Source organism: Podarcis muralis, chromosome 10 (genome assembly GCF_964188315.1).
Source record: "Podarcis muralis chromosome 10, rPodMur119.hap1.1, whole genome shotgun sequence".
Lineage (NCBI taxonomy): Eukaryota > Metazoa > Chordata > Lepidosauria > Squamata > Lacertidae > Podarcis > Podarcis muralis.
This window is the reverse complement of record NC_135664.1, coordinates 70,942,273-70,960,113: the sequence shown is the minus strand read 5'-3', so window position 1 is coordinate 70,960,113 and position 17,841 is coordinate 70,942,273. Positions and strand designations below refer to the sequence as shown.

The 17,841-nt window shown below is 47.7% G+C and overlaps 1 protein-coding gene across 1 annotated transcript in view; it reads right to left on the bottom strand.

The window, feature by feature from the left end:
• Positions 1-17,841, bottom strand: part of GDI2 (GDP dissociation inhibitor 2) — a 28,065-nt gene continuing 10,224 nt past the window's right edge. The window contains exons 2-11 of the mRNA XM_028746120.2: positions 15,679-15,786; positions 12,657-12,756; positions 11,001-11,135; positions 8,951-9,149; positions 7,353-7,484; positions 5,529-5,628; positions 3,640-3,811; positions 2,027-2,171; positions 1,254-1,308; positions 1-1,153 (exon numbers count right to left, since the gene is read on the bottom strand). Of these exons, the coding sequence (XP_028601953.2) occupies positions 998-1,153; positions 1,254-1,308; positions 2,027-2,171; positions 3,640-3,811; positions 5,529-5,628; positions 7,353-7,484; positions 8,951-9,149; positions 11,001-11,135; positions 12,657-12,756; positions 15,679-15,786 (1,302 nt within the window). The 3' untranslated portion in view covers positions 1-997. The remainder of the gene's footprint in view (positions 1,154-1,253; positions 1,309-2,026; positions 2,172-3,639; positions 3,812-5,528; positions 5,629-7,352; positions 7,485-8,950; positions 9,150-11,000; positions 11,136-12,656; positions 12,757-15,678; positions 15,787-17,841) is intronic.

Genomic DNA, 17,841 nt, shown 5'->3' with positions numbered 1-17,841 from the left:
TCGTTTCCAGAAGTTGGCTTTACTTGGCAGTACAGAAGTCATCTAGAGCCTTCCCCACCAGACAGAAGCAGCCCCACAGGCTCCATCAAATCAATACTGCAGCGCAGTTTGGTCCACTTGAGAAGCCAGACGTGGTACAGAAGAGGAGAGGGAGAGGGGGGAAGAAAAATACTTGCACAAACACAGACACAACCTTGCCTGCTTTGGAGTTTCATTCTTGCACCAAGTTTTGTTTTTATTAGTTTTATCGCCTTGAAAACACAAAAAGCCTTGCGGCACAGTTGTGTCCCGACAGATGTAAACGTTTTGAGAAGCTTTTAAGGAGGGGCGGAGGTGGGAAGAGAGGGGCTGGAGGGGAGGAAGAGGACGACACCGGGTGAAAATCCTGCCACGCGGCTGCAGTTGCTGTGGGCTTTGGCCATAATGCAGCTTTGCGATGAAGTTTAAGACTGGATGGGATGAGTCTCCTGGGCAGAGAAGGGAGCATGGCAGAAAGACGAGGAAATGGTCAGCAGGGCACCTCTTGCTTTCACTGGAGCACAGATCAAAAGGGAAAGGGTGGGGGGGGGGTGGAGAAGGCAGGGTGGGAGAGGACTACAAAGGGGTCAGGAGAAAGTGAGGCGGGTGTTAGGGGTTTGGGCTTGTGCACCCCACAATCTAGGTCAGCAAGGGAACTTGTAGCATCTGCTCATCCTTTAGTCAAGTTAGCAACAGTTAAAAAGTCAAGGGCGTCAGTATCTGCCAATTTTGACACAGCAACCTCGTTTAAAGAATAATTAACACATGATTATATCCAAAGAGGGGAGGAGCGTTTTCACCAGTGCAGGACTCTTTTTTTTTTTTTCTTTTCAATCTCAGGAGATATGATTACAAAAAGCAGGCTTTTACAATATTGAACTTCGTACGGTGCTCGCTTAAGTCCCTCTGTGTATACATTAACACACACCCCCAACACCAGCCAATTTAGATCTCTAAGTTAAGACTTAAAAAAGCACCGTTACTGCTGGTCCTCCTCTCCGTAGATATCGTTCTTCTTCCGTTTCATCTCTTCGAAGTCGAACTCTGATCCCATCATCCTCTTGTAAATGTCTTTGATGTCATCACACGTCGTCTCAAAGTGGGTGGTGGCGTCGTAGGTGCGAGAAATAAAGATCTAGAAGAAACCACAAGCAAGGGGTTTTACTGCCAAAGCTTTCCCCTTCCAATCCCACCCACCAGGGCGTGTGGTCTTTTGCTTCCCAATTCATACAAACCTGGCTCTCTCTGCCCAGGTCAGTTGGTGCAAACAGGTCGCAGACGCTAACAAACCTAAGGGAGATGAGAAAAGAAAAATCACTTTTAATGGTGATTCTGAAAAAAACTTAAGCATGTTTCTAAAGGGCTGTCCCAGAGAGGTTGGAGCAAACTTATTCTCTCCTCCTCTGGAAACTAGGACCTGAACCAATGGCTGCAAGTTACAAGAAAGGAGATTAAACAACAGAAAGAACTTTGATGGTAAGAGCTGTTTGACAGTGAAATGGAATCCCTCACACATACAGAACTCTTCCACAAGTGGCCTCAAAACAAGCAGTTCCTAGAATAAAAGGTAAGGGGACCCCTGACCATTAGGTCCAGTCGTGGCCGACTCAGGTTGCGGTGCTCATGTCGATTTACTGGCCGAGGGAGCCGGCGTTTGTCTGCAGACAGCTTCTGGGTCATGTACCGCCGGAGCGGTACCTATTTATCTACTTGCACATGGACGTGCTTTCAAACTGCTAGGTTGGTTGGAGCAGGGACCGAGCAACGGGAGCTCACCCCGCCGCGGGGATTCGAACCGCCGACCTTCTGATCGGCAAGCCCTAAGCTCTGTGGTTTAACCCGCAGCGCCACCCGCGTCCCACAGTTTCTAGAATACGTATGCTCAAATAACCCATAATGCATGGCAGGTGTGGGGGTGGCTTTCCTCTACCAAAGGACCCCTCTTCCGGAGCTCAACAGGCCCTGTGCCTCCAAGCGAAGATGGCGAGTTTGGAGCAGGGGAACTTACTTCTGCTCAATAGGCTCCAGGAGCTCCAAGGCAGGCTTGATCTCCTTCTCCGGGTCGTTCGTCTCCACGGTAGTGCTCACAATGGCGATGTACTTCCCTTGCGCTGCCACGTTGTGCGCGGACGAGATCATGCAGACATAGATGTCTAAGAGAGACAAAAGGGGCAGGAGTCGGGGGGCTTGAGCTGCTTCGCCATCCCTGTCACAACACGCGGCTGAATTAAGACTTGCAGCAGAAACACAACAGGATGCTGCAGCCCAGGCTCTGTAGAGTGTGCCCAGCCCACCAGAACAGGAAGTCATCCCAGAAGTATCTGTTAGGAGAGCTCTGTAAGTTAGCAAGAGCACTGATGCAGCAGGAAGGATCCAGACTCAAGCATGTAAAGAGCTCTGCTTGGACCCTCAAATCTAGACCGAGGTGTTAAGTATTAGGGATTTTATCCAGTAATAAGTCACGTCTAGAGATCTATTAAAACTCTTCCATTCCAGCTGGTCATTACAAGAATTCCCTAAGAAACAGTTCCAGAGTTTGCTTTTCCTCCTCCCTCCCAATCTCTCTCTTTTTTTGGTCACAAACAGGAAGTCTAAACTGTCTTCTTGCTGACATTTGCAAGCAGCCCTGGAAGCCTTTTTTCAACCGAAGGGTGTGTCAAAAATGCTTCACGTAAACACAAAATATAGATAACATGAGCATTCTCTGAAATAATACAGTAAAGAAAAAAGAACTTGGAAAAAAAGGCTGCCCAGCGCAGAGAAACATGTTAACAAGAAACCGAACCATTGCTCCTACTCCAGCAATTTCTACAAAATCCAATTATCCCAATAACAGCTTCAAAAGGATAACGATACAAAGCTTTGCTCCTCTACAGAATTACCGTATTTTTCGCTCTATGAGACGCACCTGACCGTAAGACGCACCTAGTTTTTAGAGGGGGGATGCAAGGAAAAAAAAAATTATTTAAAGGGAGCGCAGAGCAGAGCCTGTATGCATCCCAGGCTCTGCTCAACGCTCCCTTTCATGAGCCGCGTCACTGACGGGCTGCCCTTCTCCCTCCTCGGGGAAAAGCCCCCAAGAGCCGCACACATGCTCCGCGCAGCTCTTTAAAGGGAGGACAGCTCTTGGGGGCTTTTCCGGGAGGTGGGGGAAGGGACTGAGGGGCTAAGCCTGAAGCTAGAACAGCAAGAGGGATCGCTGCGCAATGAAAGCAGCAATCCCTCTTGCTGTTCTGGCTTCTGGGATAGCTGCGCAGCCTGCATTTGCTCCATAAGACGCACACACATTTCCCCTTACTTTTTAGGAGGGGAAAAGTGCGTCTTACAGAGCAAAAAATATGGTAGGTATGTCTGGGCTACCTTGGTCAATGAAAATGGCTGCGGTCTTCCAGGAAATGTCTAATCCCAGAAGGAATCTGCTGGTTTATGCCACCTGTCAATCTCACCTCAGACTTAGTAGTAGTCTACTAAATAAGAAGAAAACCATCAACACACCACTCATTTTTTAGCAGTTCCTACTGGGGTTTGTCTTGGGTCACTCGTTCATGACACAACACATCAACAAGAGAGGCTGCAGGAGCCGTATGCCTCAAGCGAACCAACCTCGTCTTCCAAGCTTACCCGATTTCCTGTTAACCTGGTTCTGGGGAATGATGATCTGGCACGAGTTGGCATCGTTGGTGTTCTTGATTGGGTGGCTCAAGATACAGATGACCCGGATGACTTTGCCAGCCTTTTTCACTCTCTCCGGGACATAGCTGGGGTCGCAGATGAGCTGCTTGCAGCGGGCAATCTGCAGGGGAGGAGGCACCAGTTTAGGGGGCCTTTCAATGTCAAGGTTCCTCAACAAGAATACTGCAAGAGTGGCTCAGCCAGCGCCTGTCTGATACAGCTGCCACACCCCATTTCAACCAGGCAGAGGGCCTTCTCAGTAGTTGCACCCTCCCTGTGGAACGCCCTCCCATCAGAGGCCAAGGAAACAAACAACTATCTGACTTTTTGAAGACATCTGAAGGAAAGTTTTACACTGTTTTTAGTCCTCTGCTGGGAGCCACCCAGAGTGGCTGGGGAAACCCAGCCAGATGGGCAGGGTATAAATGATATAACAACAACAAACTACTACTACTACTACTACTACTACTATTACTACTATTATTATTATTAAAAGTCATCTTCCACTCCCCTGAAGGGGTCAAAGTTTGCTCCAATTCTGCTCTGCTGGGAAGGGCAGTGAAGGGTCAGCGACACAACCAGCCTCCTCCTGGGCCCTGCTGCTTCTAAATCTGCATGCAGGAAAGCTACTTTCTAGTAAGCAGAGTGGAAAAGGATGAAGAAATGCTTCAGCAAGGACAAGGAGTGTCTTGGATAGTATTTCTCCCCATCCTTTGCCCACACCGAGACTCTAACCAGGGGTAGGCAACCTAAGACCCGTGGGCCAGATGCGGCCCAATCGCCTTCTCAATCCGGCCCACGAGCGGTTGGGGAATCAGCGCGTTTTTACATGAGTAGAATGTGTCCTTTTATTTAAAATGCATCTCTGGGTTATTTGTGGGGCATAGGAATTCATTTCCCCCCCTTCGAAATATAGTCCGGCCCCCCACAAGGTCTGAGGGATGGTGGACTGACTCCCTGCTGAAAAAGGTTGCTGACCCCTGCAACACCCACCTGCCACAGCAGTTGATAGGCACTGACATCCCATAGTCAACCCTCCCTCACCACCCAACTGAACATGTCCTAGGCCCTTTTCAATGCATGCTTGTGCTTTCTATCAATAGTTATGCCCTCAGCAGTTTCAACCCAGAGCAGCCTTCTTCTCAGCTTTGGGTCCCTGGGTGTTCTTGAACTACAATTCCAGTCATCCCTGACCACAGGCCCTGCTGGCTAAGAAACAATGGAAGTTGGAGTCCAACCACATCTAGGGACCCAAGGTCAAGGAAGGCTGACCCAGAGACTCAGCTGGGAATGCTGCAACAAGATTACTCAGAGGGAAGCACTAGCAGGGCAATACGTCAACACCAGCATCTATAGATGCCAACAAGCACCTTCCCCAACTTGGTGTGGGGAGAAAGGAGAAGAGGAACCCAAAGGATGACCCCAAACTTCTATCAGTTATGCTTCGTGAAGTTCACAGATGAAGTTTCAGGGAAGCAGCCATGTTACATCTGTTGCACAGAGAGCCCAGGGTATCCTTCTGCAGAACAAAGAACCCTGTGGAAGCTTGAATTCCCATGGCATAAGTTTCTGTGGGGCACAGCCCACTTGTCCAAGCTGCTATAAAGAAGGGGCAGGCAGGGGCATCTAGAGAAGTGAGACCTGAATGACTCCATTTGTGTTAATTCTGCCACCAGTTTGGCCAAGGGTGATAACTGCATTCAAGCACAAACCCAACCGGGACCTGCAGATCTATCACCTTGGAGCTTTTCAGCCCTGTTTTCACATCCCAGCAGAGGAGCTAGTGAATGGCAAGTAAGTTCTGAGCAGAAGAGAAAAACAAAGCCGCATTGCCGTACCTCCCCTTCCGATTTCACTCCAACCACTTTGCCGTTTTCTATGACGATCTCTTCAATCGGTTTGTTCAGCATGTAGGTGCCTCCATAGATAGCGCTTAACCTGCCAAGGAAGTAACACAGCTCAGTGTGGTGCCGGCAATGCCAAAGTTGCAGGTTCGAACCCTGTATGGAACAGCTGCCTATTCCTGCATTGCAGGGGGTTGGATCAGAATTCAGCCTTTCTTAACCTGTGGGTCCCCAGATGTTGTTGAACTACAACTCCCATCACCCCTAGGTAGCAAGGCCAGAGCTCAGGGATGATGGGAGTTGTAGTCCAACAACATCTGGGGCCCACAGGTTGAGAACCACTGGATTAGATGATCCTCGGAGTCCCTTCCAAGCCTGCAATTCTAGGATCCTATGCCCAGCTGGTCAAGTGAGCTGATCACAAGTTCAGGCAGCTGAGACCCACAAGCCCTGCCAACAGCTGGGGGGGGGGGCTGGCTATGGAAGGAGCATGCAGCCCCCCCAGACACAAGGTCCCACAGCCCACATTAAAGCACAGGCAGTGTATCCAACACGGGGACGCGGGTGGCGCTGTGGGTAAAAGCCTCAGCACCTAGGGCTTGCCGATCGAAAGGTCGGCGGTTCGAATCCCCGCGGCGGGGTGCGCTCCTGTTGCTCGGTCCCAGCACCTGCCAACCTTTGAAAGCACCCCTGGGTGCAAGTAGATAAATAGGGACCGCTTACTGGCGGGAAGGTAAACGGCGTTTCCGTGTGCTGCGCTGGCTCGCCAGATGCAGCTTCGTCATGCTGGCCACGTGACCCAGAAGTGTCTCCGGACAGCGCTGGCCCCTGGCCTCTTAAGTGAGATGGGTGCACAACCACAAAGTCTGTCAAGACTGGCCCGTACGGGCAGGGGTACCTTTACCTTTACCTTTAGTGTATCCAAAGTATGGAAAATTGTACACAAAAGGCAATGGAGAAGCTCCTTCCTAGATTGCTTCATTGGAACTGGAAGGCTCTGACTCTGCGATAAGTTTGGAAGCCCCGTGTTTGCCAGGAAAAGGCATTTGAGCCAGAACAATGCCTTTACTCGCAGGCAGGGGCGTAGCTAGCTGCTCCAGCACCCAGAGTGGCGGGGGCCGGGTGAGCCGCGCAGGGGGGCACCACACAGGGGCAGTATGGTGATCTGAGCGCAGGCGAGTTGCCCACGGAGTCTGCCGGGCAGACACAAGCCCCACGCTGCCCCGAGCCACCACATCACTCCCAGGAGAGATGCGTGACTCAGGCATGCTGCAGGTCAGGCCCTGCGCTAAGTGCTGACCCCCGCGGTGTGCCAAGGATGACACCCTCCCCCTCCTACGCCCCTGCTTGCAGGCAACTCTGCTGGGAGGGTATTATACCATGCCGTGGTCTTTAGAAAAAAGGGCTTGGGTTGCACAAAGTGGCTGTACTGAGGACTAACAGCAACTCATTCCCTCTCAGTTTTCACCACGCAGGTGGCTGTGTGCTCCAGCCACACGACTCATTGAGAAGGCTGCCCCTCACCCCCAAGGCTCTTATGGGGCAGGCAATTAGCTTTGCACATGGGTCCCACACAGCCCAGCCTCTCGCTGAGGAGGCCCATGGTCAAGGCAGCAGCTGCCCATTGATTTCCCAAGGGAAAATCCTCCCCGTGGCAGACAATTCCTCTGCCGGCTGGATGTCGATTCCAAAGAAAAAGTAAGAGGGGAATGGAAGCAGAAAGGAAGGGAGCCCCCAAGCCTGCGAGTGCAGAGAATGGATAGGCAATTCAGTGGAGCCACTTGCCGAAAAGGGAAAAGGAAAGAAAGGTTCGCTCACCTTGCAAATCCTTGGGGCAGCTCTCCCAGGCCATAAAGGGGGTACAGGTAGGGGCTTTTGCCGTATCTAGCCAGAGACTCGCTGTACAGTTTAATCCTGTTGATTGTTTCTTGGCAGGGTTGGTCTAGGTAGCTGAGGGGAAGAGAGTTTATATAATGAGGATCAGCTTTTCAGACACCTGGCTTCATCGCTGCCTTTGTGCGTTTCTCTGCACTTCTATGTCTAAACATCTAAAGAGGTTTAGTGATGAGAGTTTTAATGTTTTTGGTCTACCGTTATTTTAACTTAAGTCTTATTGTTAAGTTTTCTTAATAACCACTCCGGTTTATGGTTTTCTGTAAACTGCTTGAGGATTTTCACAGTCAAATTTTATAAATTTTGTGACATAAAATGAATGAATCAGTTCCACTCTTCCTTTAGATGTTTCTCCAACTCAAGCTTCAGTTGTGTTGTGCTAGAACACAAAAGCCTCTCTTAAATCTTAGCACACAAGATGTTTCTCATGAGCACTTTTTAAAAATTACACATTTCTATATCACTAGATTGAGGGGGATGAAACTTTGTAAAGTGCAGATCAGAAGAATAGAGAATGGGGTCACGTGACAGTGCGAGCTGGTGTAAATAAAAATGTTTGAAGCTGGCACCCAAACACAGATAAGAAACCTGCCTCGTTAATTCCACAATATAAGCCCTACCATGCTAAATGGTCCCTTTCTTGTGACCAAACAGCTGTCGTGCTTCCCCAGATCTCAAAAACAGGCAGGAATGTATGGAGAAAGACAGTCCTTCAGGTAGGTTTTTTGACTTTACATTACTACTGCTACTAATTAAATTTGTATATTGTTCTTCATTAGAAGACTACAGGGCGGTTCACAACATAATACGTAACAAAGCAAAAATAAACCAATGACCGTGTGCCCCCAAAACACATTTAAAAGACCGTAGAATGTTAACCAGCCAAAGGCCTGAAGCAAGACCTTAAATTTGGTCCAGTAGCAAAGTACAGTGAGATTAATTGGAAGTCAGTTTTAAATCTCTTTTCTATAAATTTTATAATAGTTTTCAATACCAGGAGTATATATGATGATAATTATATTCTTATATCTTATAGTGTGGTGGTTTGTTTGATTTTTCTGTTATTTGTTTGTTTGTATGTTTGTTTACTTGTATGTATGTCTGTTTTTCATAAATGTATTTATTTTAAATTAATAAAGATATATTAAAAAAAAACAATTTGGTCCAGTAGCGTACAGACAGGCAGGACAGATTCTTCAGTAGTAATGTCCCATGTTGTCAACAACCAACTCCTATCAACAGCCAGACTGCAATATCTTACACCAGCTGTAGCATCTGGATGAGCCTTAGGGGCAGCCCCACATAAAGCACATTGCAACAGTCCTGTTGGGCCATTGTGGCTGTCTCAATCCTGTAGCAGTCACAGCTGCTGAACCGGCCAAAGCTGGCAAAAGGGGCTTCCAGTCACTTGAGCCACAAGCAATGAAACAAGAAGCACCCCTGCACTACTGCACACCTGTCTCTTCAGGAAGAGTGAAACCCCACCCAGAACAGGCATCTCTCTCTCTCTCTCTGCCACTTACTCATCAGTTCTGTACAGTGCAAGGGCGTGGCCTGTGAAATCTATGACATCCTGGCCCAGGTCAAACTTCTTGTACACATCACGCATCGTGTTCTTCTTGGGATCGACACCTTCGAAAGTGCGGGCATCGTTCTCATCAAAGTTGGCAACGTACACCAAGAATTTCCGGAAGCGCCTTTTTTCAAACAAGCCCATCAGACCTACAAAACAAGGAGACAGGTCAGAAAACAGACCCTGGTCCCAAAGTTGGGCTGCAAACTTTCTTCTGGATCCACAAGAAGGGGGGTTTCAGCACCAACCTGGGATAAGTTACTGGACTTGCATTTCAGCAGCAACACTGCTCCAGTTTAGGTAAGCATCGAAACTGAGGCACTGTCCGGCCGTACTCAAAAAAGGCAAGGCTTTTTTTTGAGTGCTGTAACCACGAAAAACTGAAGGTCCGACAATGGCTGGGAGAAGCGAAAGCTGCTTGGGACAAGTCAGCCAGCCATTAATGTTTCCCTCCCCTTATGGTTTTGACTTTTAAAATGAGGCTGCATTTTAAATTGAATTTTAACCTGTATTTTAAATTGGTTTTTTTGTTCTTTTTTATATATATTATGTTTTTACTGAAATTTTATTGGTGTTAGCCGCCCTGAGCCCGGCTCTGGCCAGGGAGGGCGGGGTATAAATAATAATAATTATTATTATTATAAACAGAAAGCAAGCCAAAATAGATTTTAATTCTCCTATGTCCTAACTCCTGCAAGGACTACTCACCAAATTCCAGCAAGTACCAAGTTTATTGCAAGCTCTTCCAGTGAAGAGAAAAAATGGTCGGAACAAGGCTGGGAACTGGGGCCTTCTCCAGTTTGGTTTCCCCAACCACCTCTCTCCTCAGAAGACACCCAGCTGAGTTTGGCACATTGTTTTCTCCCTTGCCCACCAGCAAACACGCAGAAACTTAAGAGCAGCTATCTGCAAAGATACTGTATCTGCACCCTTTTTTTGGCCATTACAGTCTGTTCTCACAAAAACTGCCAGGCCTGATCTGGGAATGTAAGTCAGCGTGTTTCAGACCAGGAGCATTGCTCTGCTATTGGCAAGCTCCAGAAGCAGCGATTCCTTCTACCAGGGCAAAAGTAAACCTCGTTTGAAGGCGGGCTGATTCACCTCACAAATCTGAGCACGTGGCCGTAAACCAAGTGAGACCATTAGCGTTCCTAGTTTATACCAATGGGGAAAAGTGAGCCAAGAGCTGAGGCAGAACTCCTTGATAGCTCTGCTACTAGAGAGCCTTCAAGTTACGAATTGCCAGGGACTGGACCTGGGGCCTTATGCAAACAGAAGCAAGTGATTTACCACCAATTCTTAGGTCCCAAACCTCAGAATTATTTGAAGGTGTGAACAGGCATGTAATACGAGTTATCCATGGTCACGATACTGAGACAAGTGCTATTAGACTGCAAAAAGCTTTTTGAATTTTATTATGGAACCATTACTATGCAAGATAGTGATTGTTCTAGCATAGATATCTCATTATAAGCCTCACTATAAGCCAAGTTTATCAATGGCATTAAGGAGTGCAGATTGGGCCCTCTGACTAATAATTGCTGGGAAAGTGAATGAGCACCAGACCTTTGAACTCATCCCTATTTTCTATGTTGTAAGAAGTGAAAAACATTATTCTTAAACATGGCACGCTAGGAATACTTCAGCTAGCCTGCATAGACATAAAGTTCTCATATATTCAGTTGGTATATTCTTATGGTACAGAAGCATATAAATATTTTTTATAAATAAATAAGAATCTGCCATACAGATCCATCCATTTATGGTGAAGCTGTACCAGTGAATTCAAACACTGCAAAGTCAGTTTAGTGCTTATAAGTTAAAACCAGACTCGGTCTTTTGTACTAATTTGTTCTACACTTTTGAACAAAGCTCCGGTGCATATCCCTCAAACATTTCTGAAGAGCACAAGAAGTTTGAGCGCAATAATTTTGGACTCCATATCTTAAAACTCTGGTGGGGAAAGCCAGAAGAGTGCTGTGAAAGGTCCATCTCCTTACTGGATGCCAGGGCTTCAGCCTCAGTCGAAGGGACTTTGTAAATCTTTCCTCCCTTGTAGACGAAGCTTCCTTCAATCACTTTGAAGTCCAGGTAACGAGTGACTTCTGTGTACAGCAACATCTTGACCAGCTGGCCTGAAACCAAAGCAAGTTTAATGAATACCAGTCAGCTGGAGGCGACACAGGTGAAGAAGATACAGTGAAGACCCTGGATGACCAGTCAAACCATGTATTGACTTGTTCAAGAAAATGGCGGCCTGAAAATACCCTTGAATATACGGTTGTTGGCACTGCTTACAAAACTACATGTGCTAAGAGTTGCACAGGATTCTGGAACTTCAGCTACATTACACTTGACAGTTATAGGACTAAGAGAACTGAAGGTCTCGGCATGCTCTTTTTTGTAAAAACAAAACCCAGCCCTGCAGATTAAGTGATTAAGCCCTGGACTTAGCTTAATTCAGAGATGGGGGACCAGTAGCCCCCCAAATCATCATTCCTGACCTTTAGCTTCCTGGCTCAGTCTGATGGGAGCTGGAAAGCCACGGCTGTTTCCTGCTCCTGCTGTAATCGAACAGTTACGGCCAGCTTGAAAAATCACTGGGGCCACAGGCCACCTAGCAACCAAGGTGGTTGCAGTGCACTCAGGACCAGGTTAGTCTCCACAGCAGCTAGGAGCCTAACTGGCCTGTAATGGGCAGTGGCAGGCTTAGGCTCATTACTGGAGGGGAAGGCTATCTATGCTTTCGGCCAGGACCAAACTTCTCTGAGGGTGGATGACACAGCGAGGCAGCCCAGACGAATAAGCAACTCTGTACCCCTTTGGAAAAGGCCATAAGGCGGCGGATCTGCTTATATGAGGGTATATATTGCCCATTCTAACATAGACGCTATGCAAACATGCAAGCTATGACAGTGGATCCCTAGGACAGCCAACTTGGAAGTATGGGCAATAGCTGGTCTTCAATATCACAATATATGACCAGCTAAACATCGTGATATATTGATATATCACAATGTCTGATATAAGGGTGGAACTATGTACAGGTGAACAGTAATGCTGAGCAATATACGGTTGTCAACATCATGTTATATCACCAGCTAAACATTGCAATGTATCAATATATCACGATGTCTGAAATAAGGACGGAGCTATGTAGACGCACTGGTTGGCTTCACGGTTTTTCCTGCGTCATTTTTGCTGGTGCTTTTGTGATTCGCTGCTGGGGAGGGGAGAGCTGAGCTGGCTGAGTTAACAGGGGCTGCAGAAATCAAGAGAAACAATGGCTGGCTTCATGGTTTTTCCCACTTTGTGATTTTTGTAAAGCACACACACATGCACACTGATTTGCGATATATTGCCAAGTCAAAAATCATGAAACCAGTATCACGATATGGACTTCAAACTGGTTTGGGACAATATACTGATATATCACCCAGCCGTACTTGGAAGTAGTGCCTATAAGTTAACTGGGTCCCAGTACTGTTTGAAAAGGGATAAACCTAAAGGGAGGCACTAATATCTAACTCTGGGGAGGGGAGCTGGAAGACTGGCATGCAGAGGGGAGCAACTACTCAGGTATTTGTGGTGTTAAAATAAAGAGAAGAAACCTGACGTTTTAGAGAAGGCCACCAAGGAAGATGCCAGCCACTCACCATTTGCCATAAGGAACTTGGGGATCAGGTCCACATTCCAGTCTCTTCCTCGGCCCATGGACTCCGGTGGAGTTCCCGGCAGGCTAAACCTTTTGTACAGCTTTGAAGACAAGAAGTTGTGCGGTTAGGACTGTGGTTATGCCTGCAGGAAGGTCTGTCAACTGAGAAAGCCAGGGCTGTTCAAACTGAGTGTTTAAGAACGTGCAGAGGGTCCCCAGGCAAAGACTTCTAGCTCAGCTGAGTCCACCCAATTGTCCTACATATCAGCTCTCCATCCCTAGTCCCAGATGCCATCCTGGGAATCTTGGGGGCACTTCTGGATGCATTGCTGCTGTAGGAGTATAGTGGTACCTCAGGTTACAGACGCTTCAGGTTACAGACTCCACTAACCCAGAAATATTACCTCGGGTTAAGAACTTTGCTTCAGGGTGAGAACAGAAATCGTGCCGGGGCGGCACAGCGGCAGCAGGAGGCCCCATTAGCTAAAGTGGTGCTTCAGGTTAAGAACAGACCTCCAGAACGAATTAAGTACTTAACCCGAGGTACCACTGTAAGTTCTTAACCCGAGGTACCACTGTACCTTTTACCAGCTTCATCTGCACACCAGCAACAATTGGATCGGGACAACTTGGTCCCTGCAGCCCATGCATAGGTAACCTCTATGTGAGTGGTCCCTACATAGCTTGGGTCCAGAAGTTCCAGCTGGTGCAGATTGCATCAGCTTGGCTGCTGATGGGGCAAGCAGCTGACAGGATGGGGCACCTCTGCGAAAATCTGCACTGGCTACCCAGGCGAGCTTCGAGGTTCTTGTATTAATATACAAAGCCCTGAACGACCTGGGTCAGGACACCTAAAGGATTGCTCCATCACCAAGACCACCCAGAGGACCACTGGGAAGTCATCCCCCGTGTTTCAGAAGCACAACAGGCTTCACACTGGCTCCCAGTACGTTTCCGAGCACAATTCAAAGTGTTGGTGCTGACCTTTAAAGCCCTAAACGACCTTGGTCCAGTATACCTGAAGGAGCGTCTCCACCCCCATCATTCTGCCCGGACACTGAGGTCCAACTCTGAGGGCCTTCTGGCGGTTCCCTTGCTGCGAGAAGCCAAGTTACAGGGAACCAGGCACAGGGCCTTCTCGGTAGTGGCCCTGTGGAAAGCCTCCCACCAGATGTCAAAGAGAAAAACAACCACCAAAATTTTAGAAGACATCTGAAGGCAGCCCTGTTTAGGGTAGCTTTTAATGTTTAATAGACTACTGTATTTTAATATTCTGTTGGAAGCCACCCAGAGTGGCTGGGGAAACCCAGCCAGATGGGCAGGGTATAAATACTAAATTATTATTATTCACCTAGAAGTCAGGTATTTAGTGCTACCAATCCCAAGCTGTGGGAGTCCCTTTCAGCAGAGCTTCAACAGATGTCCTCACTGCCTGAACACCTTTTCATGCTAATGGGCCAATTCAGTTATTGAAATATCCTTGGATGCGTCAGCTGGGTGGTTTATTGTCACAAATAAATCTAGGGAAGGACATGGCTTAGCCTTAGAGCCCTTCAATATGATGAAAATAAACATTCTGCAAATGAAAGCTGCTGCAAAGACAAGAAACCTATGCAAGTTTCATATTTATGCAAGTTAGTACCAGAATTTGGATTTGACGGGCTCCTTGCTGCTCTGCCTATACGGGAGTCCAGTGCTTGGCAGTACCAAGCCAGGAGCGGCTGGTATGTCAGCCCTCCGGTTTAGAAGCTTTGTCCACCCCACCCCTGAGCCTTTCACATTAGAGAAAAGCCTATCAGATGATCTGCAGACTAATGCAACCAGAAGCCATTTTATGCCAATTAAGCCAGATTTGCTCAGAGGAAAATCTGCCTATTTAGGATAACGAAGACAAAAACGAACTTTTTCAGCAGCCTTGCTGCAGAATTACATACACAGATTGAGAATAAATCCATTGTAGCTACTTGAGAATCTAGCATCAGCTGCAAATATAAGGGGCCCGATGTCCCAAGAGGGCTACACAAATCCTGTGTGTAAGCTAACTAAGTAATCAAGCTACCTACTACGTTGCGGTTCCGGAACACCTACTCAAATCCTGCCCCAGAGTGCTAGATGCAAAAACCAGACTGCTACTGAGTGAGCGGATCAGGGCTTTGCAAAGTGCCATGCACAGAGCACCACGAGGGCCCACCAATTAGTTGATTGTTGCTGCTTCCAAAGCACTGTGAGCTAGGGCTTTGCAGGTGCTGCCAATCAACTGATCAGTGGTGCCTGCAAACTCTCATTGGTCCCCCAGCTGTACCATCACCTGCCCTGTCCCTGATGTCATCAGATGTAGAACAGGTGGGCGTGGCCTGGCCAAAACAGCCTCACAGGGGAAGTGTGCAAGTTCTGGTGGGCCCAATTAGTTCTGCAGATTCCCTCCTCAAAAACCTACCTTCTTCCATGAAGCCTCTGAAACCACCCCTTCATGTTGAAGCATGACAAGGTTCGATACGTGAAGCTGAAATAACACATGCTTTCCTAATTTACGCCATCTCTCCCCCACAACTTTCTGTCGTCTCCTGCACTGATTTATAGGCTGCAAGCCCCCTAGGTCCTCTTGAACTCTGCAGAGCCCTGCACAATGATGGAAGTCTATTACTTGTGAAGGATGCTCTCTCTCTCACAAGGATGAAGCACCAGGCAAATAGGTCTGCAAGTGGATTAAATTTATATGAATCCCCCGACTCCCTAGCCAGGCCTCAGTTGCATCCTGTGTTTTAAATCGGGGGTGAATAGCCTGTGTTTCTCCCGACTCCCACTTGCCTCAGCTAGCAGGGTCTGGGATGAAGAACTGTAGTCCCAACAATGTCTGGAGGAACCCAGGCTCCCTACCCGTTTTAACTGGTAAGCTTGGTGGGGCAGGGACAGAGGAAAGCAGCACCATGCACATGAATGCTGCTTTAGTTTTGTCTAATTTCAGCAGAGAAATTCAGCAGCATCCGAGTATTCACAACATAAAGCTGTCTGGGGATACTCACATCTTCCAGGGGTGTAATAGATGCACTTTCACCTCCATAGTAAGCATTGCGATCCATGTGAAGAACCTTCTTCCCATTCACCGACATGATGCCAGACAGAATGCATTCCTGTGTGAGAGAGAAACAAGCGGCAACATTAAACCAAGGAAGCCCTCGGGTTTTGCTCTTTTGTTCACAATCTACCAGAGCTTCCGATGGAGGTGGTGGTGATGGGAGAATCACTACCCTGTGCTAAGTGAATCTAAGCAGGTGGCTGTTGGAAGAGGCAACTTGCAACAGAAAATGTGGACGTAGGAACAGAAGACTAGCACTGGAAGCAACTGGGGGAAATTGCCACCTGTTATTTATTAACTAATGTCTTGAAGCAAACCTGTATCAAGGTGGTATCCTGTCAGCAGGTACTCCTCTATAAACTAGCACACAAAGCAATCTGAAAGCCTGAAAGCTCTGCACTCCCGGATATGCAAACAAAAAACCGACCGGTGCATTAAAGCCACAATGCTGGGGAAATTTGCAGAAGAGTGCAGAATATGTTTACTTGGGCAGGTCCTTTTCAAAGCTGACTTCCGTGCTGCAAGTGAAAACTATTGCCAACCGGTTAAGGCGTGACAAGTATACCATCCGTCTGCTAAGCTGGGAGAACAGCTTTTGCTTTACAATCGACACCCGAGTGGTAGACTGCACTGTTTTGGACGAACATTTCCACCAGGAAAGGACAGCCAAGCCAGACCTGCTCAAATATTCCAATAGCTTGACACATCAGCCTGCCAACGCTGCACAGCTACCCAGCCCAAAGCAAGGGAGGATTCCAGAGGCGTGGCTCTGTGGGCAGGCGAGGAGAAATCGGCCACATGCCCAGTCACTTCCACTTCCTTTAGCAACCGACATCTTCAAGTTTAGCTCGGGCTTTTCCCTGCCTCCACACGGAACCTAAAGCAGGAAGCCCGGTGGTCATGCTTGGGGAGAAAAGCAGAGAACGCGCAAAGCCAGATTTGCAGCTGCAAGGCAGTCCCCACATGACTCCTCTGCCTTAGAATACTCCAACAGCACCCAGATAATGAGTTAAGACTGTGCTGTCAGGAGCCAAAAGAGAATGCAGAGAAATGGGAGGGCTATACGTCTCTATTGCCAGCCAAGTCTGCCTGGAACCACTCTTCCCTTTCTCTGGAGAAGGGACAGCCCCCCCCCCCCTGAATTTACACCCTTAATTATAGTGTATGTTCTGGGTGTTCGATGTAAGCTGCTTTGGGAGCCAACTTGATTGAAAAGCTGTGTACCTGAAGCCCAGTGTCTTCTAGTTTCTTTGAAAGTGTCTGCAACAGGAGTAGGACAGGTCATCTCAATTAATTCTAAGCCTTTGAACAGAGTCCTGCCCTGAAGCTACTACCTTTATTGCCACCCAAAGAATTTTAAGCCTTTGAGAAATGTGGATCCATTATCCCCTCTTCACCACCAACAGATTTTCAAGAGGGCACAGCAAGGGTTAAACATGGCAGAGTCAGTCAGTGCTGTTAGTTAGCATCAGGCAAGCAAGATTCTGCCTACACGTTCTTGGTTGGTTCAGTGCCCGGTCTCAAACTTGAAAATCTAGATTTACTCCAGGATAAGATGCCCCAAACGTAACTGCTGCAGTTTAACCTATTGCAGTGCCTCGATTTTTCCCACAAGAGTCCATTTCTCCTACTTGGTTCAGGGCAGCTATAATATGTGGAGATACTATTCCTGGTGGGGTACTAAGACAGGCATCCCCAACCTGCAGCCCTCCAGATGGTTTGGCCTACAACTCCCATGATCCCTAGCTAACAGGACCAGTGGTCAGGGAAGATGGGAACTGTAGTCCAAAACATCTGGAGGGCCGAAGGCTGGGGATGCCTGTGCTAAGAGGATGCCAGGAAGCAAAATGGCTTCAACAGCTCCATTACTAGACTAAGTACTTTGAGGTAGCTTTTGCTGAGCCAAAAGCAACTTGCAAATAGGTTAAAATGTTTTCAGTTAAAAAGTGGAGCTAGGCTTGTAATTAGGACTGATCCTAGGGCAGTCTATATTCTAACTTTACAGCACATGCTACAGGTTAGATAATTTAATGCTTGCTTGTATTCGTGAAGGTGTAAAGATATTCCAATACCTTCCACAATTACAAGCAAACACCCACAGAGCTTGGTC